The sequence below is a fragment of the Engystomops pustulosus genome, chromosome 6, assembly GCF_040894005.1.
Source record: "Engystomops pustulosus chromosome 6, aEngPut4.maternal, whole genome shotgun sequence".
NCBI lineage: Eukaryota > Metazoa > Chordata > Amphibia > Anura > Leptodactylidae > Engystomops > Engystomops pustulosus.
Window position 1 is genome coordinate 75866045 of NC_092416.1, and position 23179 is coordinate 75889223.

At 44.3% G+C, this 23179-nt stretch overlaps 1 protein-coding gene and 1 long non-coding RNA gene across 3 annotated transcripts in view; one reads left to right on the forward strand and one right to left on the reverse strand.

The window, feature by feature from the left end:
* LOC140135315 (uncharacterized) overlaps window positions 1-5288 on the reverse strand; it is a 71118-nt gene extending 65830 nt beyond the window's left edge. Inside the window, exon 1 of the long non-coding RNA XR_011856496.1 lies at window positions 4657-5288. This is a non-coding gene — a long non-coding RNA (uncharacterized lncRNA). The remainder of the gene's footprint in view (window positions 1-4656) is intronic.
* UBASH3B (ubiquitin associated and SH3 domain containing B) overlaps window positions 1-23179 on the forward strand; it is a 96632-nt gene that overhangs the window by 65842 nt on the left and 7611 nt on the right. The window contains exons 8-13 of one of the 2 annotated variants that reach the window (XM_072156636.1): window positions 570-687; window positions 13702-13824; window positions 14021-14113; window positions 14857-15001; window positions 15521-15627; window positions 17709-17818. In XM_072156636.1, coding sequence (XP_072012737.1) covers window positions 570-687; window positions 13702-13824; window positions 14021-14113; window positions 14857-15001; window positions 15521-15627; window positions 17709-17818 — 696 coding nt within the window. The remainder of the gene's footprint in view (window positions 1-569; window positions 688-13701; window positions 13825-14020; window positions 14114-14856; window positions 15002-15520; window positions 15628-17708; window positions 17819-23179) is intronic. The other variant, XM_072156637.1, reaches the window with a different exon arrangement.

The following is a 23179-nucleotide window of genomic DNA, read 5'->3' on the forward strand; positions in this document are numbered from 1 at the left end:
CTCCTCTACAATAGGCAAATAATGAAGTCCATGTCTTCTTAAGTAGATGCTGGTTATTGCCAGTAATGGTGATTTCAAGTCACTTATTTGTGAGGCAGTGAGGTCCCTTTGATCCCCTCTGCCAGGCGTTGCAGGTCAGGAGACATGTGAGGGTGGAGAGGAAATAACACTTAATACCAACATGTGGGCGACAATTGAGATAAAAGACAGATGTGGTAACTGGGTGTCTCATGTAAGCAAGTGGAAACCTAATGATATTCATCTATGAGGAACCTTCCGGTCATAAAATCACAACTGATAAAGTGTGCTTCTTTTTCATGTTTATATTTGGAAGATTTAGTGAAAAAATAGTTTAGTTGTTATATTTGCTTTTGGTTCAGTATCATAAGTCTCATCAACCACACTTTGTAGGAACTAAATGCTATCAGATGGGGCAAAGGTATAGTGCAGAAGGGGAAATGTTTGGTGTAATTTCTAAAGAAAAATGCATGTTCTGGTACATTACAGGACTGATCTCATTCAAGAGTCCTCCTATAGTTTGTAACCAACATATCTATTGCCTCTTCTAGCCCCTGCGAATTAATCAGCCAGGCCCCAAGAAACGTTGCCTGTTTGTGTGTCGGCATGGTGAACGAATGGACGTGGTGTTCGGGAAATACTGGCTATCACAGTGCTTTGATGCTAAAGGTAAATGCAATCAATTATAGCTGATATTTATATTTATAGGCATTTTCCTTCTACACAATGATGTAGCAATGGGGATTGTATTACAATCATACATTATGTATACAACATACAGGGCCTACAGAAAGCTGGTAACCTTGCAGAATTTGTAACCAATGTAGAATGGCAAAGCTAAATGTATGTAAACCAAGTACTGACATTGTCAGATTATTTCAGCTCAGCAGAAAGAGCTGTTAAGTTCTGCCCCTGTTTACACAACCTCATGATCTCTAATTGTTAATAAAATCCACTGAGTGAGCTCAAAGAAATCACAGACTGAAATATGGTATAAGATCTCAATCTCTGTGGAGAAGTGATGCCATGCAAGCCTAGACATCGCTTTCCTTGGAATAGGTAGTATCGCAAACTAACATTTTTCTAGAAGGGTAATAATACTCCTCTTACTATTTTTGAGGAGTATTTTTAGCCAAGGGGGAGTATGATACAAGTATATAATTTATAGATGATATAAATAGCGTGTATCAACATTATATACATCATTTGTCAGTATCTTCTGTGTTTAAGTAGCAAACTGAGGCAGTTATAGTGATGTTACATCATGCATTGCCCAGACTGGAGCTGACGCCACCAACCCCCTACCCACACTGCGGCCGGCGAAACCCCCCACCACCAGACTGTGGCTAATGCCACTGACACCAAATGTCCAGACTGCGGCTAACGCACACTATTTCCCCCCCCTGCGCCAGACTGCGGCTAACATACACTGTATTCCCCCCAGTGGCCATACTGTAGCTGACACTGCAAATCCATGATGGTTGCTTTGTAAAAAGCTTTTTTAAAAAAGAAATTTAATTAAATTTTTTTTGGTGTGTGTGTGTGTGGGGGGGGGGGGCGTTTTTGAATTTTTGTAATATATTACGTGTTTTTAGATACTGTTTGTGAAGATCACATATAACAGTGATCTTATGGTGATCCCATAGGATCACTGTTATCAGTGCTCTAGTCAGATGACCTTCTCGCTGAGGCCACAGGCTGCAGGAATCCACTGCAGCTCCGCAGGCAGGATTGGAGGGGAGAGGAGAAAACTCTCAAGCGGATTTATACACCTGACAGTTTTTTTTAAAGAGTAAAACTGCATATACAAGCGTTGCTAATGTATGTACAGGCGTTAATGCGATCACTGGATGTCATCTGTTACCACCTCAACCCCTGACAGACATGCAGTCTCATGTAACATACACCTCATGCCACCTCAACCCCTGCCAGACATGCAGTCCTATGTAACATACAACTCATGCCACCTGAGCACCTGCCTGACATACAGTCCCATGTAACATACATTTCTTCCCTCACCTTGCTACAACCTTCATATTCACTCCTGTGGAGCCCCCTCACCTCCATACACATGTATACACACAGTCCCCCTACGAGTTCTACTAGGACTGTAGGGACTTGTAAACTTATCCCAAAATATTCAGGCTCTTGACCCAGACATTTTAAATCCTCCAAAATTAAACCAGCCATCAATGGACACCTCACCATGTTTTTTGTTGTGGGTATGTGGGGGGGGGGGGGGGCACAGCATTTATTTTTAGAGAAACAATTAATTAATTAAATAACCAATAGAAAAAATGCAAAATAGTTGGAATAAATTTCATGCCCATCTGGGCCTTTTGCTTCTTCTTGAGCAAAAATCTTTCACCCGAATGGCATCAGACGTCATGTGGGCACCTTCATCTCACCTTCGGGCATGTGAAAATCCGCCATGGAGCAGCCCCTTAAAATTAACACCGGCTGCAACCCCCCACACAGCCCAAGGCGATGCCTTCCTCACCCACATTCCAGAAAACCAAGCAAAATGATGTCTAAGCCAATCGTGTCCATATTAACTCCAACCACCATTAAGGGATAACAGTTGTCCCTTTCTCTGCCTATAGAAGCCACATGTGTAGAGATTCTTATATAAAGAATACTATGAGCTCTTCCGATTGCCTTATGATCTCTGACTCCTCACCAAAACTGCAGACCATGTGACATCGACCTCAAATGTTGTAAAACGAGAGAACTTCCTACTTGGAGTAGATCCCCCTTATTTGGCCGACTGAGGTTGTTACCCCCAGCAAAATTATCCCAACCGAGTGTTCTTGCCCGATTTGACTGATCTACACTATTTCTGCCAGGACCTGGTACCATCTTATTATGTGTATACCGCACCAATGCACCCGTGCGTATTGACAGTTATAAGTTCAGTCCGTATGGCCGAACAGACATTTACCGCAACGCCCAGTATAACAAGAAAAAACCCAACTAACCAAACATGCTGAAAATTAGAAAGTAAAACTATGGGAAAGGAGGGGAAGTTAAATTAAATTACGGGGTTAAGGTCTGGCCTACTGAAAGATTAAAACAATCGGACTTCCATTTGACCAGGAGATTTTATACCGTGGTGGTATAAGAGTAGGCGGTGGTCGCTGCACCAATGAAGAAGGATTGGGTTACAATTCCTGTGGATTATAACCTAATAAGGTAGGGTTCTTAATTGAACTGGAAATGCATAAGAGGTGCCTGACTCATGCATGAAGAAATTATTACCCACTGGGAGAAGCCGCGAGTCGTAACCGACATGGGACACCGGACCTGGAACACTGGGCTGGGTTAAAAACCGTTGGCAGGACATACCGACAGGTGACCTTCCCAAAACATCGGGTCTGAAGTATCTGATATGGACTTTACCGAGGATTGGATGATATCCGTGCAAAAATCCGCCCGAGTTAACCTGCTAAAGGGACTAATCCGGCAATGCGGAGAGACCGAAAAAGGCTATGGAAAAACCGCTTTAAATGGGGATGACAAACGCAAAACCAATGGTCTACGGGAATCTGGAGTGTGGTGCAAGACTTCCCAACCCTTTTACCATTTGATTTAAAGGCTAATCCTGCTACTCTAGCTTTTTGCCCAGTGATAAGAAAAAGCCTTTTATTAGAGAATAGCCCATCTAGGGTGTAAATAAAGATAGAAGACATCTCCATGGGTTTGGTACCACCAGAGAAAATTAACCATTAGTTCCATGCTGCTGCATATTTCCACCACCTTGACTCCGATAATGAATTATTCATCAGGTGCTCTAGATATTCCTGACCAGATTCCATAAATAGTGTGGGAATTCCCGACCACATTCCATAACTAGGGCATTCCCGACCAGATTCCATAACTAGGGCATTCCCGACCAGATTCCATAAGTATGTGGATCTCTAGAATATCTGGAACTGGGAACGAGACAGGGCATTGGCCATGTCATTCACAGTGTCAGAAACATGTCTTGCTATCTGCCAAATGTTGAAATACGGGTAGCACAGCACCAAGTGTAGAATCAGCGGCAACACCGAGATATTGTCTGACCAGAAACGGATCTTACAAGTAGCATAGAAGGGGTCCCCAAAGTTCAAGAGCTATCACTAGCGGGAATAGTAGCCACAGGGCTACATTCAGTGTGCCTTTTTGTCTAGGGATATATCAGTGTGAGAACGCGCGGTGCGTAGAGTTGACTTTACAAGCAAAGTTAAACAATCCCAGGAGGACCTGGAACTGACGCAGAGTGGTGGGGGGGAGAGGGACAGGGGGGGGGGGGGAGAGAGGGACAGGGGGGGGGGGGAGAGAGGGACAGGGGGGGAAGAGAGAGAGAGGGGGTGGAGAGGGACATGGGGGGTGGCGCTGTGCGTGGAGTGAGGGGGAGAGGGGTCTGGGGCCTAATCGAGGCCTGCCATAGGCCTGAGGCCTGCTTGGATTATACAGGGGTGATCGGGCACAAGGCAATGGCGGAGCGCCGCGCATGGCATAATGGGGAGGGGGCGATAATCGAGGCCTGTTGGGGAACAGTAGGTCGGAGGGAGGTGGGCAGGGGTAAATTGGTGCATTGCTGGGGAAATAAGGGGGGGGGGGTGAGGGCATGTGGAGCATCGCTGTGCCGCTTACCCTGGGAAGCGTTGGGTCCTGTCCCGCGCTGTACCGCTCTGTTCTTCTGGACGCAGCGCCGGGGATTCAGTCTTCCTCTGTGCTGGGCCGTCTGCTGATGAGGTGAGGAGCACTGGGTAGGCTGGAGGGACCGGGTACCGAGCCGGCTGCTGCTGATGATGTTGATAATGATGATGATGATGTTGGCCGGCACTTCAGATGTGGGGGCCTCTGGGGCACGCTACAGGAGGGAGGGCTTATGCATCTGCGCGGCTCTGTAGCAGAGCATTGAGCCATATAGACCCCTCAGCTGCCACTCTTTCCAGCACCTGGACTCCAGGGATTCCATAGTGAGGGTAGGCAAAAAGAGGGCACAGAGGGGGAGATCAAGACTTCACATCGCTCGGTCCTGAGGGCAGAAGGAAAGAGGCCCCTCCACGTGCCCCCAATGCTTTTAAAACCACTGGGCGGGCCCCAATATGCCTGCCCAATCCAGCCCCTTTTTGAGACCGCCTATCGCCTTTTTAGCCACCTTCTGCACTATCACCGGAGATCCCCTACAGTCCCCAGCCCCTTCTCTATGCGATTTGGGGCTAATGACAGGCAGCCATTACAGCTCTACTTCCTGCACTGTGAGGATACTGTGTAGAAAGACACACCCCTTTCCCGGAGGCTCCGCCCCTCCCTTGACATCACTACTACCCGGAGCATCTCCATTCTATGATGTAGTGTGTACTGAGCAGTGCCGGCCTGCGCACTGCCATTCTAATGCCCTGTATATGATTCCTGCCCAGCTCAGCCATGCACTACAGGGGATAATTCCCAAGCGTCTATTACGATCTCTGATTGTAAATCACTTGTGACATATGTAAACATTGGCCCAGGGAGTCTGGCATTCCTTGGTTTAATCAGCTTCATCCATAGTCAAACGTCCCCTTAGTTTCAGCATTCAACAAGCATATAAAAAATAAAAACATTTTCATTAAAGGGGTTGTGTCACCATAGCAAATGGCTGTAATTGGGTCCAATGCATTGTGACAAGTACTTTCACCATTTACACTTATTACAAAATCTGCAGCCTTACTGAGATAACTCCTTTTGTCCTGGTTGCTGGCGCCCTCTAGTGGTAGCTGTGTCCCTGAGCAACAGCTGATCTGGCCGAGTCTGCACTCAAGGAGTCAGCAGCTGCTCTGCACTACTCCTCTCCACACTGAGAGATCAGCTGACACACTGCAGCCAATAGGAAGTGAGAGAGGAGGAGGGGCAGAGATTGTGCTGTGATGTCCTCTGCTTACCAGCTCCACAGGAGGCTGCAGCAGCAGATACAAGGTAACTGCAGACAGACATGACTATCTTCTGCACAGAGGAGTCCTCACCTAACATGGATCATAGCAATATAGCAGCCCTCTCCTCCCTCCACCATTAGTCAGGTCACACAGGAGCCTACAGCAGCAGATACAAGGTAACTGCAGACAGACATGACTATCTTCTGCACAGAGGAGTCCTCGCCTAACATGGATCATAGCAATGTAGCAGCCCTCTCCTCCCTCCACCATTAGTCAGGTCACAAGTAAGATACACAAGTAACAGGCTGAGCTCTGACCTCTCCTGATGCAGTCCTCCTCCTGTACTCTCCACCATTCACTGTCTCTCCATGCTGTCCTGCAAAGGGGCCCCTGTCCCTGACAGGGCTAAAGATCAGTAACATGTGAGAAGCTGTCACCTATTTATCTATCCAAGTCCTATCATCTGTCATCTATCTATCCATCTCATATCTTTCTATCTCATAAATATCTATCTAGTGATTTAGTTGCAATTCAATGTATTCTCACAGCATCATGCTAGGTCTCAGGGGTAAGTGGCACTTTGGAGTGACGATACACGTGGGGTTTGCCTCCCCTGCACCCACCTAGACTTCAGCCTGACCGACCATGATGCTGTGAGAATACATAGTACATGTGTACTATGTGCAGTGTCCTGTATATTGTGCAGGGGGCGCCAGATTCCGGATTTTTGGTGCACGTTCTTCATGAATCTGGTGCCCCCTGCACTGCTTTGACAGACTGCACCAACTTTTTTTGGTGCACTTTTAACATGGGGCGTATGACACATTTCTATTGGACTTCTATTGGATCAGTAAATGCAGGGACTATTTGAGCACAGCAGGTGGAAGGAGACTCTGAAGGCTGAGCGCTCTATAGCACTGAGATGTGCAATAACTGCCGCTGTCAGTGCTGTGCATGTGCCTGGCTAGGCTCCTCCCACATCTGCTTCTGTGTGGAGCAGAATAGAGGCTGAACAAGCATCATAATAACAAGAGGAGTGTGGTGTTGGTAGGAGGAGCATGACGTGTGCGACGTGCTGATGCACGAGGCAACGACGCCGGACTAAGGGCTTACGGTGGGCTGGAACATCGCCTCTCCGTTGCGGATGGCCGACACCGGATGAGCTGGGACCACAGCAACTTGTGCCGGGTACTGCGAGCTATTTGAGGAGCGTTGTGAGGACGGAGTAGCGGGCACAAACTGCTGCTGATGCGCGGTGGAAGCGTTGGAGCCCTCGTTGAAGGAGAAACGCCAGGTGATTGAAAGTGATGTGGATAGGTTGGAGGCCGGACCGGGCGAGGAAAAACATTCTGCGTTCTGTCAGGGGAGAGCTGTGCTTAAGTGCATAGTGTCTCCCTCACAGTGGAATCGCCGAGGTCAAACACAACAATTGGAAGTGCTCATGGTAAGCCTCCAGGGATAGACATCACCATAAGGATGGCCTGAATTGCGTTTTTACGGCTCCAGGAGTGGTAAGATCATGAGATGCTAATGTGCTCCCCTGCTCCGCTCTATTACACAACACTCTAACCCCGCTTTATTGTGACATCATTGTCACAGTGTGCTTAATCCCACTAATCTGAGAACTGTCCTGGTGTGATCCGAGACATTTTTTATGGTGTATTTGGTGGATATGCCGTGCTGTACTGGCTTGCATTAACAACGCTAACAACGCTGCCGCAACTCGTCTACATAATTGTCTAATCTGGCTACATCGTGTGTTGTTCAAAACCACTAACCCGAGAACTGCCCTATTGAGAATTGAGTCATTTCTATATGTTATGCTCAATGGGTATGCTATGCTGTAGGGGTCTGTACTAACAACGCTTGGCTGCCGCAATCTCTCTACATAACTATTTAACTTGGATATACTGTGTGCTGCTTAATCCCACTAACCCGAGAACTGTCTTATTGAGAACTGAGACATGCTGCATGGTATGGTCGGTGGATATACGGTGCCGTACTGAATTGAAAACACCCTGATGTTGTAATCCTGCTGCATAACCGGCTAACCTGGCTACACTGTTTGTTGCTTAAATCGTATTAACCTGGATGGCCTATCGATAACTGCTGTTTTCTATACTGCGTGCCTGCTGAATCCTGCTCCGCTCTGTTATAGAAATCGTGTTATATTGTGATATCATTGCAAGAGTGCGTTTAACCTCACAAACTCGAGAACTGCTTTTCTGAGAACTGAGACATTTTGCATTATCATATGTATCATATGCTAGGTGATTATACTGTGTTGTATTGGTCGGTACTAATAACGCCTGGCTGCTGCAACCCTTCCTATATAACTGTTTAAATTGCCTAAACTAGCTTCACTGTGTAGTGTTCAAGCCCACTAATCTGAGGATTGCCCTACTGAGAACTGAGACATCTTGTATGTGTAAAACTCCCTAGGTGAATATGGGAAGTAAAAGACAAAATAAAGCAGGAATGAAGAGCAGATTATCAGAAGGGGGACTTTCCCCGGGAGCTAAATCAAAAGAGGGGAAGTTAGATAAATTCCTGCAATCTCCTGGGGTAACGAAAGATAAAGGGAATAAGATGGAAGAAAAATGGAAAAGTGGGGGTCCCTCGGAAAATCCTCAAGCTAAATCTATGTCAGGCCAGGAATCAACTGGTGTAGAGGATTCGATAGGTGGTGAAGAGCCCCTGTCTCTCAAGGATATCTCAGCCCAGATAGCACAATGTACATTGGCAGTAGGCGAGGTACTGAAGGAGATAGGGGGTATGAAAACCAAAATAGATGACATTGGCACTGAAATAAGTGCACTTAACGGCAGAATAGGTGAGGCAGAAACTAGAATAAGCAGTGTAGAAGATACAGTTGTTGAAATGGGAAAAAGGGTTAAAAAACTGGAGAAAGCAGAACAGTTAGTTCAACAAAAGCTGTTAGATCTTGAGAATAGATCAAGGAGAAACAACCTAAGAATAGTTGGGTTCCCGGAAGGGGTAGAAGGAGAGGAGGTGGTGGACTTTGTGTCCAAATGGCTGGAAAAAAATTTCTCGGAGGAGATACGTACCAGGGCATTCATGGTAGATAGAGCACATAGAGTGCCCTTTCAGATGCGAGTAGTGGGTGGGCCTCCTAGGAGTATCCTGGTGCGTCTCCTATCCCCAAGGGATCGGGATAATATTCTCAAGAGCTTGAGGAAAGTAGGGAAATTGGAATACAATTCATCCCCAATCATGATATTCCCAGACTATCCTCAAGAAATTCAGAAAAAAAGGGCCACCTATGTAGACCTTAAAAAGAGGTTGAGGAGTAGAGGGGTCCTCTACTCCTTGATGTATCCGGCAAAACTCAAGGTCATTCACGAAGGAAAAACCTTTTTTTTTGAGAACCCGATGGAGGCTAATGAATGGGCAGAGAGAGTCCTTAAAATTTAATATTAGGAGAGGCGGCCCATTAGTAGCTCTGGTCCGGCAGAGGTAGTGCTCTGGGATGAACTCAGGAAGAAAAAGTCCTGGGTATTGGGGGAGGGGAAACAGGGGTGGGAAGGGAGGGAAACGACTGGTGAACCTAGAACCTAGTGTAATGTTATATGATCCTATGCTCCTATGACCAAGCTACTCTCGTGGAATGTGCGAGGCCTGAATAATAGGACTAAAAATAGAGCAGTATTTGACCTGTGTGCATCGTACCAACCGGATGTTATATGTATTCAGGAGACTCACTTACTGAAGGAAACAACATATAAGGTAAAGAGGGCCTGGCTGAGTCATTATTTTCACTCAACCTTCTCTGCCTATGCACGAGGAGTTAGTTTAATGATAAATAAACGAGCAGGGTTCCATGAATTTTGGTCAAAAGTGGATCCACAGGGCAGATATGTAATTTTGCATTGCTTACTGAACGGGCAGGAAGTAGTGGTAGTGGGAATTTACCTGCCTCCATCTGCCCCTGTGGATGTACTTATTGAAGTATGGAACCAGATTGATGAGCTTAATAATATTCCAATATACTGGATGGGCGACTTTAATAAGGTGATGAATGAGAACGATCGAGTACAAAAAGGATCTAACCAGCGTGATAGTCATATTACAAAATTTGGTAGAACAATAGAAGAGTTAGGCCTGCGGGATGTATGGAGGGAGAGATTCCCGACTAGACAGTGCTATACATGCTACTCTAAAACACACAGCACTCTCTCAAGAATTGATCTAATTCTAGTAAATGAGAGGGGATATGGTCTTATTGATAAGGTGGATATAGGAGCAAGGGGATTGTCAGACCATTCCCCCATGTCATTGCTGTTGACTAATGGTGATAATACCGGGATTACATTTTATAAAATTAAACCTTTTCTGTTTGACTTGGTCAAGGGGGAAAGTAAAATACGTGAGGATATAGAGATCTTTTTGAAGAACTGGAAGGGGGAGCAAGATCAAAGAGTAAGTTGGGACGCACTGAAGGCATACTTGAGGGGCTCGGTACAGGGCTGTGTGAATTATTTTAAAAAAAAGGGAAAGGTAAATCTTGCCCAGGCTGAATTAAGGGTGCAGGAAATGGAGAAAAATTTTTTAGCAGACCCTACTGAAGAAAACAATAACCAATGGTTAGAGGCTCAGGAATATTTGAGACTATTATGTATGGAAAAGGCATCATTGATATTAAAAGGACAAACTCGGAGAATGATAGGGGGCAAATACACCTCAATGAAGAGAGTGGCATCCCTAATTAAAAATCAGACCCCTAAACAAATAATCAGTACCATAAAGGCAAGAGATGGGAAATTACTAAGAACTCAAGCAGATATTCGAAATGAATTTATGGAGTATTTTAAGGAGGTATATTCATCCGAACTTAGTATAGGGGAAGATAAAATTGAAGAGGAGCTGGCTAATATCCCAATGCCAAATATAACACTGGAAGAGGCAGCGATGCTGGACGGCCCAATCTCTCTCTCTGAACTAAGGGGTGCACTAAATAACTTATCTAAGGGTAAAGCGGTGGGGTCAGATGGAATCCCCCCAGAGGTGTATATGCAATTCTCTGATCTGCTCTTGCCGGCCCTGTTGGAGGTATTTAATATCTCCCATAAAAAAAATAGGCTACCAGACTCAATGAGAGAGGCCCTTATCACCCTGATCTTGAAAGAGGGGAAAAATGCCCAGGAGCTTGAAGCATATCGACCGATCTCCCTGCTGAATACTGATTATAAGCTATTGGCAAAAATTTTAGCTAATCGGTTACAGAAGGTAATACCGGGTGTGGTGCATGAAGATCAGACAGGGTTTATGGCAGGGAGATCGGTTCGAAATAACATCTTAAAAACTTGGTGGAATATACAGACTCCATGTGAGAGAAAGGGCAGGAGGATGTTGGTCTCATTGGACGCGGTCAAAGCTTTTGACCGCGTCGAATGGGAGTACATCTGGGCTGTCCTTAAAAGGATGGGATTTGGCCCTCAGTATATTAGATGGGTCAGAGTTTTATATAGCGGGGCCGTAGCGAGAGTAAGTATTAATGGGAGGGCCTCAGCTCCACTGAGTCTACATAGGGGAACAAGGCAAGGGTGCCCCCTGTCCCCCTTGTTGTTCGCGGTGGCACTGGAGCCCCTGGCTTGTAAACTAAGAGACAAGGGGGTGTTAAGAGGGTTCGTTAGAGGCCCGAATGAAGATAGATTGAATCTATATGCGGATGACATGCTCCTGTTTTTGGATCACTCAGGAAACATGCTCCAGACCGTAACTGACCTTATTGGTGAGCACGGTACTTTATCTGGTATAGCCATTAATTGGAGCAAATCCTCATATCTCTTGTTGGATGACACTGAGGGGGAAATTCTCAAAACTGCGCAACTGAACAGGGTCTATGAAATGAAGTACCTCGGCATAGTGATTAGTAAGAACTTGAAGGACTATCTTAAATTGAATGTGTGGCCCATGTTGAATAAAATAAGACAAAAAATAGAAATATGGAAGAAAATGAACTTGCCACTGGCAGCTAGGCTGGTTATCTGTAAAATGGTAATATTGCCTCAGGTATTGTTTGTTTATCAGAATAGCCCAATAGTAATAATGAAAAAAGGCTCTAGGCTGCTCGAGAATCTTTTGAGGGATCTGGTTTGGGGGGGAAAACGGGCACGAATTAGTCTTAAGAAACTATACGCACCAATTGAGAGAGGGGGATTGGCCCTTCCCGAATTTAATAAATATTTTATTGCTACACAATTACAAAATATTATGGATTGTGATATTATGAAAATTAGGCACACACTTGGTAGGGAGTATGATTTTTTGGAGGGATATAATATATGGAGTGTGCTAGAGTCAAGAGTGTTGGCGAAGGAAGAATTTAAAGAACAATATCCACTGTTCACACTGATGCACTGGGTATGGGAAAAAATTAAGTTAGATTTAGGATGGGAGAGTTTTATAAAAGAAACCCCATTATGGGGAAATGGGGAATGGACACTAGCCCCACTGGATGGGTCAAGATTTTGGGGTGAAAAAGGGGTGAAATATGTGCACCAGATAATACACGAAAATAGATTTAAAACATTAGCAGAAATGACACAGGAATTCGAGCTGGAGGATAGGGATTGGCTACGATATGCCCAACTTAGGTCTGCCTTCAGTTCGTCCTTAACAAGAGTAAGCTTTAGGGAGACACGACATCCGATCTTGCACACGGTGAGGTTGCAAAAAAACTCTAAAGGTTTGGTATCAAAATTATGTAAGGGTTTGGACAGCGATAAAATAGAGGGAAATGCACTATATTGTTATGAGAAATGGAAAAAGGACTTGCCGGATCTATCAATAGAGGAATGGAATGACTCATTGTGTATGATAAAGCGCTCAACCAAAAATCTGTCATATAGGATATCTCAAATATTTTTGGTGCATAGGGTGCACTATACACCAAAGTTGTTAAATAAATTTTGTAAATCGAGGAAAGAGAGATGCCCAAGGTGTGAGCTTGTGGATGCAGATTTAATACATATGATATGGAGGTGCCCAAAATTAGAACGATACTGGGAAACCATAATAGAGGGCATAAGAATGCTCAGTGGTTGCAGTGTCCCATATAGTGCTAAAAATTGTATCTTGGGAACAGAAATTGGGCTAAGTGGTACAAGGAAGGGCAAACGAGAGGCCCTGGAAGGGCTGTTAATGGCACGTAAAGTGATATTGTATAATTGGAAAAACAAAGACCCACCTAGGTCTCAAGTGTGGCGAACTAGAATGGATCATATGAGAACACTTGATGCTGAGGAAGCTCTGGAGAAATAAGAAGTGTATATAGGAATAGAGGAATTAGGGAAAGAGAGTATAGACAGGGGCTAACTAGGTTTCGCCAGTCGTTGGGGAGGGGGGGAGGGAGAAGTAGTGGGATATAATAATTAAAAAATGTATATATTTATATGTATTTGTGAAAGATTAATAATGTATCTTCATAATGAGCTGTTAAGGATTCTTATAATAGGTGTATATGGAAAATGTAAAAAGAATTTGCACCTGATGGAATGAAGTGTACTCCTATTGTTATAGTGTGTTGAAATATTAAAAACTTTTTTTTAAAAAAAAGCATCATAATAACAAATAGAAATGTATTTTTACTTCCAGGTAACCATTACCAATAGATTTTTGAAATATTTTAACCTTTAACAGCTTTTTGCAGTCAATTGTTTCGTGGCATAACCCCTTTAAACATATAACAATCCTTCACAGAGCTTTTATAAAATAAGCAAAACTTGTAGGATCCTTACCTTGTTCTGTGCTGTTACAGGTCGCTACATCAGAACAAACCTAAATATGCCCCCTAGCTTACCGCAGAGAAGTGGCGGATATAGAGACTATGAGAAGGATGCGCCCATAACTGTCTTTGGATGCACACAAGCAAAATTAGTTGGTAAGTTATAGGGATTTGTTTTTACATTGTAAATTTTTATAAAGCTTGTAGTGTGTTTGCAGTAGATACCCAAGAGACACGTAGGACGCACATGTGCCTATAGAATTGCGTCGGCACAATGCGTATTCTGCACTTGTTTCCTAGCAGTTCAATTGTTTTGCTTTACTTTTTCTGATGGCAATTATCTGTATTACAGGAGAAGCTTTGCTGGAAAGTAACACTGCTGTAGATTTTGTATATTGTTCTCCATCGTTGCGCTGTGTCCAAACTGCACACAACATTCTCAAAGGTGAGTTGCACAGAGACAGCCACAGACATTCTTCTCCTTTGTAGCTTCTTATAGCCCTTTCTATCTGTTACATTGACTGACAGGTGGGTGTGGTCAAAGTACAAGCTTAGGTTCACATCTACAGGAGATGAAATGGCACCCTACTGCACCTTAACGGTTGACATTTTCAACAGCCTTTTTTTTCTTGAAGAAGCCTTTCAAGCTTATTTACATTAATAATATATGTATTATACTGTAACTAAAAGGGATGTTCTTACCAGCCAACCCCTTGAATAACTATAATAGTGTATACCAAACTCTCTGCTCTGGCGGTTTTCCCACAAATCAAGTTAAGCCCTATCCACAGGATAGGGTATAACCTGCTGATCGGTCAGGGTCTTAGTGATAAGTTATGCCCTATCCTCTGCATAGGTATCATATAGGAGGAGTGAGTCCCAGTAGCTAGGTAAGAGAAACTGCAAATAACAGATGCAGAGTGCAGAGAGGATAACTACTAGGCATAAAGATAACATATATGAATAGTGTTCAGAGTATACTCTGGGATCTTTCCTGGCATTTAGGCTGAACAGGTCCAAAAAGCTAAATTTGAACAAAGCCCTAGAGCTAATACAAAACAAATATATATATTTTTTGGATGTGACTAGAGTAAATATAATGAGACTTACAAGCAGTATGTATGACATTGTATGTGCTTATAGTTCACAAAAATGTCATCACTGACCTATACAAATCACATTCCCCAGGGCTCAAACAAGATAATAAAAGCAAAATTCGCATTGAGCCGGGTTTATTTGAATGGACAAAGTGGGTATCTGGCACTACCTTGCCCGCCTGGCTCACCCCTGCCGAATTAGCGTCTGCAAATCTCAGTGTTGATACAACATACAGGTAAAATACTGACCAAAAATCCAAGATTGTAAGCAGCTATGAACAGGTCTTGTTGTACGTTTTGTAGTATGATGCATGTATGCTGTGAATGACCGGGAGACAACTGGACACCATTATCTCCAGCATCCTCCCAGTAACCTCATCCATAGATGCACAGCACCAACACACAAAATAATTCCCATTGTTGCTTATGTTACATTTTTTATTATTAATATGGAGGTCTGAATATGCCCTTAGGTATATTGTTAGGAAAATAATTGTCTGACAGCTCTATTTACAATATCATGTGTTCTGTTACATATTCACTTCAATAATGCCTGCAATAACAAAATGTTCTCTTAAGCCAACGAATACCAGCCAACCATCCTTGAAAATTAGTTTGCTCCCACATCTAAGCAAATCCCACTTATAACCAAAATACAAAACAGACCTAAAAAGTATATGAGATATAGTGAAGACTGATACAAGGATAACTAAAAAAATTACTTACTAGTTGTTTTTGTAATGTATCTTTTACAGACCTCACATACCGATCAGTAAGCTGGTGGTGTCAGAAACCTATGAAACATATATGAACCGCAGCTACCAAGTGACCAAGGACATTCTGGGGGAATGTAGAAGTAAGGGTAAGATCAATATGTCTGATCACAATGTAATATTATAACTATTACATTCAGTGTGGTCAGTAACAGGGGGCAGGGCTCTGACAACTCATGATTCATGATTTAGAGTAGGGGGTATCAAATGGGCCTTAGGTTGCCTTAAATGTATATACTCAAGCAGTTACCATTAATTATCATATTGTTAAATAACCAGAGACAACAGCATGGCCAGTATGTGTTCCTACAGTGGCAAATAGTCACAGTACCTACCACAGCTTTAATAAATAGTTGCAGTTTCAGCTAATAGTCCATTGTGCCCGGTCGCCAATAGTCACAGCTGGTGGGGGACATTGTAATGTCCCTTTTCTTTATTCCCATCACATATACACTCACCGGCCACTTTATTAAGTACACCTGTCCAACTGCTCGTTAACACTTAATTTCTAATCAGCCAACTCAGTGCATTTAGGCATGTAGACATGGTCAAGACAATCTCCTGCAGTTCAAACCGAGCATCAGTATGGGGAAGAAAGGTGATTTGAGTGCCTTTGAACGTGGCATGGTTGTTGGTGCCAGAAGGGCTGGTCTGAGTATTTCAGAAACTGCTGATCTACTGGGATTTTCATGCACAACCATTTACAGAGAATGGTCCGAAAAAGAAAAAACATCCAGTGAGCGGCAGTTCTGTGGGCGGAAATGCCTTGTTGATGCCAGAGGTCAGAGGAGAATGGGCAGACTGGTTCGAGCTGATAGAGAGGCAACAGAGACTCAAATCGCCACCCGTTACAACCAAGGTAGACAGAAGAGCATCTCTGAACGCACAGTACGTCGAACTTTGAGGCAGATAGGCTACAGCAGCAGAAGACCACACCGGATGCCACTCCTTTCAGCTAGGAACAGGAAACTGAGGCTACAATTTGCACAAGCTCATCGAAATTGGACAGTAGAAGATTGGACAAACGTTGCCTGGTCTGATGAGTCTCTTTGGGCCCCTTGGTACCAATTGAGCATCGTTGCAACGCCACAGCCTACCTGAGTATTGTTGCTGACCATGTCCATCCCTTTATGACCACAATGTACCCAACATCTGATGGCTACTTTCAGCAGGATAATGCGCCATGTCATAAAGCTGGAATCATCTCAGACTGGTTTCTTGAACATGACAATGAGTTCACTGTACTCAAATGGCCTCCACAGTCACCAGATCTCAATCCAATAGAGCATCTTTGGGATGTGGTGGAACGGGAGATTCGCATCATGGATGTGCAGCCGACAAATCTGCGGCAACTGTGTGATGCCATCATGTCAATATGGACCAAAATCTCTGAGGAATGCTTCCAGCACCTTGTTGAATCTATGCCACGAAGAATTGAGGCAATTCTGAAGGCAAAAGGGGGTCCAACCCGTTACTAGCATGGTGTACCTAATAAAGTGGCCGGTGAGTGTAATGGCTCTGTGTGTACACTCCCCTGCTCCCCTCTCTGATTTATGTGCCAATGTAGAAAAAAAACACCTTTCTACTCATGCAGCAGCATTCATCTTTTCTTCTTCTCTGTACGGTGCTTCTGTAGCTGGCAATGCAACGTGATGACATCATCATGTCTGCCATCTTCAGTGCCACGAACAGCAGCTGCACAGAGGAGAAGAGAGGAGACTGGTGCTGCTTCAGTGGAGCAAGGTGAGTTTTTTTTTTAACCCTAGCCCCTATGCTGCTCTCCTGACTAGCACAGCATAGGAACAGGGAGACAGACCAGATAACAAAAGGCCTTGTTTTGGACACCATGATTTAGAGGCTGGTCAGCAGTAATAGATCATGTATTCTGTTTATGAGTTGCTTTCAATGGCACATGACTTTTTAATTCTGGTGAAACAATGATTTTGGTTAATAGTAAATCTTTATATAAATAGAACCATCATATATCACAGCACTTAACAGATGATGGGGTACTTGTATAAATAAAATAATATATTACAGAATAATGACTTGGTCAGATGGAACAAAAGGATTGAGGGTCCTGCTTTCAAGAGCTTACAGTCTATGATGAGTTTTAATTATACTTATGTGTTATCATCATGTTTAGAGAAATAAATCTCTTTTTCTTCAGGTAATAACATCCTTATTGTTGCCCATGCCTCTTCCCTGGAAGCCTGTACCCGGCAGCTACAGGGCCTCACACCACAGAACTCCAAGGACTTTGTGCAGGTTGTCAGAAAGGTAATCACCAGAGGGGTAACATTCACAAATTTACTTCCATGCCAGGACAATATCATTTACAGCACGAGATGTGATCTTACTGGAAGAGCTGGAACGGGCTACAACAAAAAGCAGCTACAGAACAAGCTCAGGGATTAAAGGGTTATTCTTATTCTTTTTTGCTTAATCATTGTAAGCCTTAATTCATCCCTTGGTTCTACTCAGTGGTGAACAGGTGAATTCTCCAATGGATCACTAGCTCTCATACAGGGATTTGTTCATGGCAGAATACACACTATACTTCTTGCAGATATTCAGCATGTACATATCAAGCGTTAGCCAACTGACTGGACCCCTAGGAACATGACAGTCCAAAAACAAAGGGCTACAAAGTGGGCTTTAAAGCCTGAATATCACATTCAACATTGTAAATGTGTCAATATGAGTAGTTGTTATGCATTGTGTTATAAGAGTCACATGGTTATACTCTATTCCTTAGGTCAGTGGTGGCGAACCTATGGCACGGGTGCCAGAGGTGGCACTCAGACTGCTCTCTGTGGGCACTTAAGCTCAGCACAGAGTTCACCAGACAGGACTCAAAGAATCTAACTGCAGTTCCACACAAGTCAAGTTTAACCCTTAAGGAAGTATCTCATATGTCCTCACAGGGTGGCACCTCAGTGGCCACGCATGTATGAGATACATCCTGGAAAATAGGAGCCATAACTTTAGATCCCTGGCACCTAGAATCTCTTGGCAGCTTGGGACTGAAGGAAAAGCGAGAAGGTGCAGAGAGGACCAGAATATCTTTGAAAGTCCTCCTGCTGGCCCCACAACTCTTCCTGTACAGTGGGAATCTGGAGAGAAGCTACAGTGATAGTCCGCATTTGCCCTCCTGCTTTCAATTGTATCTGTGTCCTCCATAGGCTGGTATGTTAGGAGAACAGTTCAACAAATAAACAAATTACTGCTTATATTGGCACTTTGTGATAAGTGCGTGGGTTTTGGTTGTAGTCTGGGCACTCGGTCTCAAAAAGGTCCGCCATCACTGCCTTAGAGCCTGGGGCATACTGTGTTCCCAACACCTACAGATCTGTTCATTTTACATAGTAAGGCTACATTCACACACATGTATGGGGGACGTATATACAGCCGATATACGTCCCCCCCTACCACTCTATGGGCTCACGGCCCTGTACGGGAGCGGTACGGTACACGTGTACGGTACACGTGCGGCACCGTAGCGCTCCTTAGCCCGGGAAAAGATAGGACATGTCCTATCTTTTCCCGTGATACGGCGCCCTGCTCTGTATCTTCCTATGGAGAGGGGCGGGGGTGAGCTGCGCTCATCCCCTGCTCCTCTCCGCAGCGCCGATGTATGCCCGCAGTACTATGGTACGGCGGGCATACATCATGTGAATGTAGCCTAAAAGAATTACTTACTGCTATGGAAAATAAACTTCTCAGCCCCCCTTAGATCACTGACAAACTGTTTTTTTTAATGAAAGTATAGGTTTTTAGCAATGCATATTCGTGAGTTCTGACTTATAATTCATGTTGAGCCAACCCCTCAAAGTTTGGGTTTGACAAGTTCTTCCACGCTCTGAAAAAAGTTTGGTTTTGTGACCCTGATTTGAATTGAATTGAATCCCTAATAAATCCAACTTTTGTGACCAAAAATAGGTGTAGTAAGGGATAGAGGGCCACAGGCAATTCTCATGCAACAATGGCTAGGGAAAGTACTTTAAGGCCCCTTCCACACTTGCGTTGCAGATCACGTCAGAGTTTGATCAGGGTGCGATCAGTTTTTGGTCAGTGAAAAACGCACATTTTGCATCAGAGTGCAATCAGTTTTCAGTCAGAGTTTGTTCAGTGTCTCAGTTTTTCACGCGTGTTTTTGATGCAATTTCAATGCAATTTCAATGCATTTTTCACGCGCAGAAAATGCGCGTGAAATGGACTCAGGGTTGAGCTCTATCTTTTCTATGGCAATTGATGCGTGAAAAACGCATTGCACTTGCATTGCACTTGCAAGTGTCTCAGAGTGCAATGCGTTTTTGATGCATCTCCATAGACTTGTATGGTGCGCTTTTCACGCGCGTGACTTGCAAAAGTAGAGCATGTCGAGATTTAAACGTGCGTTAAAAAAAACGCGCGTGTGTGCGTGAAAAAAAATGCAAGTCTGAAAAGACCCATTGATTACAATGGGTCAGAGTGCAATGCAAGTTTTGCGCGTCAAAAGCACGCGCAGAAAACGCGCGTGAAAACCGCAAGTGTGAAAGGGGCCTAACACCTTAAAGGGGTGTTCTGATTTAAACAAGTAATGGATATTGTTTGAATAATGAAAAGTTATACCATTTTCCAATATACTTTCTGTATCAATTCCTCACTGTTTTATTTTAAAGGTCTCTGCTTGCTGTCCTGCTAAAGAAAGCTTCTATGTTTACTTCACAGAAATCTGACCATGGTCACACAGGTGCACAGCCTGTTATATCTCACAGCTCTGATTATTCCATGTGATATAACAAGCCGTGCTTTCTATAGAAGGACAGCAAGCAGAGTAGTTAAAAAAAACGTGAGGAACTGATACCAAAAGTATATTGAAAAACTGTATTATTTTTCGTCATACAAACAATAAAATTAATTTGTGGGAATACCGCTTTAAGGACACAGTCTAAAATTGTTGTCAGGACCTTTTTTTCCGTGCTCAAATTTAAAAAGACGTAACCCTTTTTTTTTTATCTGACATCTGTATATGAAGGCTTGTTTTTTGGGGTAAGATTTGTATTTCCAATGGGTTAATTTAGTTAATTAGTTTTTTTATTTGTATTTTTTATACCCCTGACAGAAGGACTATAATAATTTAATAGCTGCATGGCCAAGGTGGTTAAGGATGCGACAATACCAATTTTGTGTGTGTGGGTGTTATTTATTTTTTTGCACAACATATAATTATATATAAGGAAAAGGTGTGTTTTTTTCATTTAAAAAATATTAAATTTTTACTTCTGTACTGCAATGTATTGTATATGTCAGTGTTTTAGAGTCTTGGACTGGGCCTAATAGGCCACTGTACATGGCAGACACAGAGGTCTTTGTCAGACCTCCGGCTGACATGGCAACCCCCAGATTGCACTGAGGGGTACCAGGGGAGTGGCCATGTTCCCTCTTTCTCTCTCCTTAGCTGCCACGATCGAGACTGATTTGCTACGAGTACCTCCACCAGAATGCACTTGTACTCCCTCATTTTTCTCTCTGGCTTTATGGTGGAATTAAGGAAGCAATGTTATCCTCCTAGTGTGAATCCATCAAGGTGGCCACCCAGTACTGCTGTCCAGCCATCCCGGGCAGTTGAGAGAATGTCCCAGGCTCTCTGCCCTGGTTTGTCCCGCCTCCTCCTGGTCCTATACATTACAGCTGCAGCTCCCTGCTACCTCCTCACATATATGTAGGACTCATGTGTGGAGGTAGCTCCTCCCCTGTAGAGGATACCGATATGAGGAGGATGCGAGAGACAAGGCCTCAATATTAGGAGGATGGAGGACAGGGGGCCACAGTAAGAGGAGGATGGAGTACAGGAGGCCACCCAATGAGGGTAATGGAGGACACGAGGCCACAGTATGAGGAGGATATAGGACAGGGGCCACAATATGAGGGAGGATGAAGGACAGGGGTCCACAATATGAGGGAGGATGGAGGACAGGGGTCTACAATATGAGGGAGGATGGAGGACAGAAGGCCACAATATGAGGGAGGATGAAGGACAGGGGTCCACAATATGAGGGAGGATGAAGGACAGGGGTCCACAATATGAGGGAGGATGGAGGACAGGGGTCTACAATATGAGGGAGGATGGAGGACAGAAGGCCACAATATGAAGGAGGATGAAGGACAGGAGGCCACAATATGAGGGAGGATGGAGGACATGGGGTAGGATAGAGGATAAGAGCCCACAATATGGGTGGGATGGAAGACAGGTGCCACACCATGTGAGGAGGGGTGGGGGTAGGAGCACAGAAAGCTTGGGCATGATAAGTTTGGGGAGGTAAATAAAAGTGGAGTACCAAATATAGAGGGAGGATAAAATTAACGTGGGGGCATTATATAGTTCCATAGGGTGTTTAGCCACAGTAAGGGGGTATTTTAATATGTTTGGGCCTTTAAGGTCTATATATGCTAAGGTCTATTATACTATGTTTGCAGGCGGGGCAATGGACATGGTTTAGAAAAAAAAGGGGAGGAACTTTTTGTCCATCTTTCTCTCGCCCAAATGTTGGGAGATATGCAATGCACTTTAACTGATCATAGTCGTGCTCTTATGCAGCCAACACTGATTATAAGGATCTATGGAGCACCTAGAGCAGTGATGGCGAACCTTTAAGAGGCCGAGTGCCCAAACTGCAAACCAAAGGCGACGTTTCTAGTGCAAGGTGCCAACACAGCAATTTAGCCCAATAGCGCCACAATACCACTATACAAGAGACAAATAACATTGTGACATCATGAGGCCACCATTACAACCACATAAATAGCAGAATTCTGGTTATAAAGACCACTATAGAAAGGTCAACATTACCAATAATAACACTATACTAGAAGCTGATATAGTGATGAATACTGTATTACTGCCATCACTGTCGGACTGGTGTACCTTGGGCCCACCAGAGAAAAATTTTGGGGGGCTCCTGTAGCTCCGTGTATGGCTGTGTACTGCGGCTGTAGCTCCGTGTATGGCTGTGTACTGCGGCTGTAGCTCCGTGTATGGCTGTGTACTGCGGCTGTAGCTCCGTGTATGGCTGTGTACTGCGGCTGTAGCTCCGTGTATGGCTGTGTACTGCGGCTGTAGCTCCGTGTATGGCTGTGTACTGCGGCTGTAGCTCCGTGTATGGCTGTGTACTGCGGCTGTAGCTCCGTGTATGGCTGTGTACTGCGGCTGTAGCTCCGTGTATGGCTGTGTACTGCGGCTGTAGCTCCGTGTATGGCTGTGTACTGCGGCTGTAGCTCCGTGTATGGCTGTGTACTGCGGCTGTAGCTCCGTGTAAGTCTGTGTACTGCGGCTGTAGCTCCATGTATGGCTGTGTACTGCGGCTGTCGCTCCGTGTATGGCTGTGTACTGTGGCTGTAGCTCTTTAAGTAAAAGTTTTATTTTCTCCGAAAATAACATACACAACACTGGAGAAATGCTGCAGCATTGTGAGTTTAGGGGTAATACCCAGTCCCTCCAGTAGCCAGTATATAGACAGGGCATCACCCCCACCTCAGTATAGAAATAGGGCCTCACCCTTCACCCCAATATAGACAGACAAACACAGAGGGCCTTACCAAGTGCCGCTGAGGATGCGGTGACATCACCGCCACAGCACAGGAGCAGGCATCGGGCGC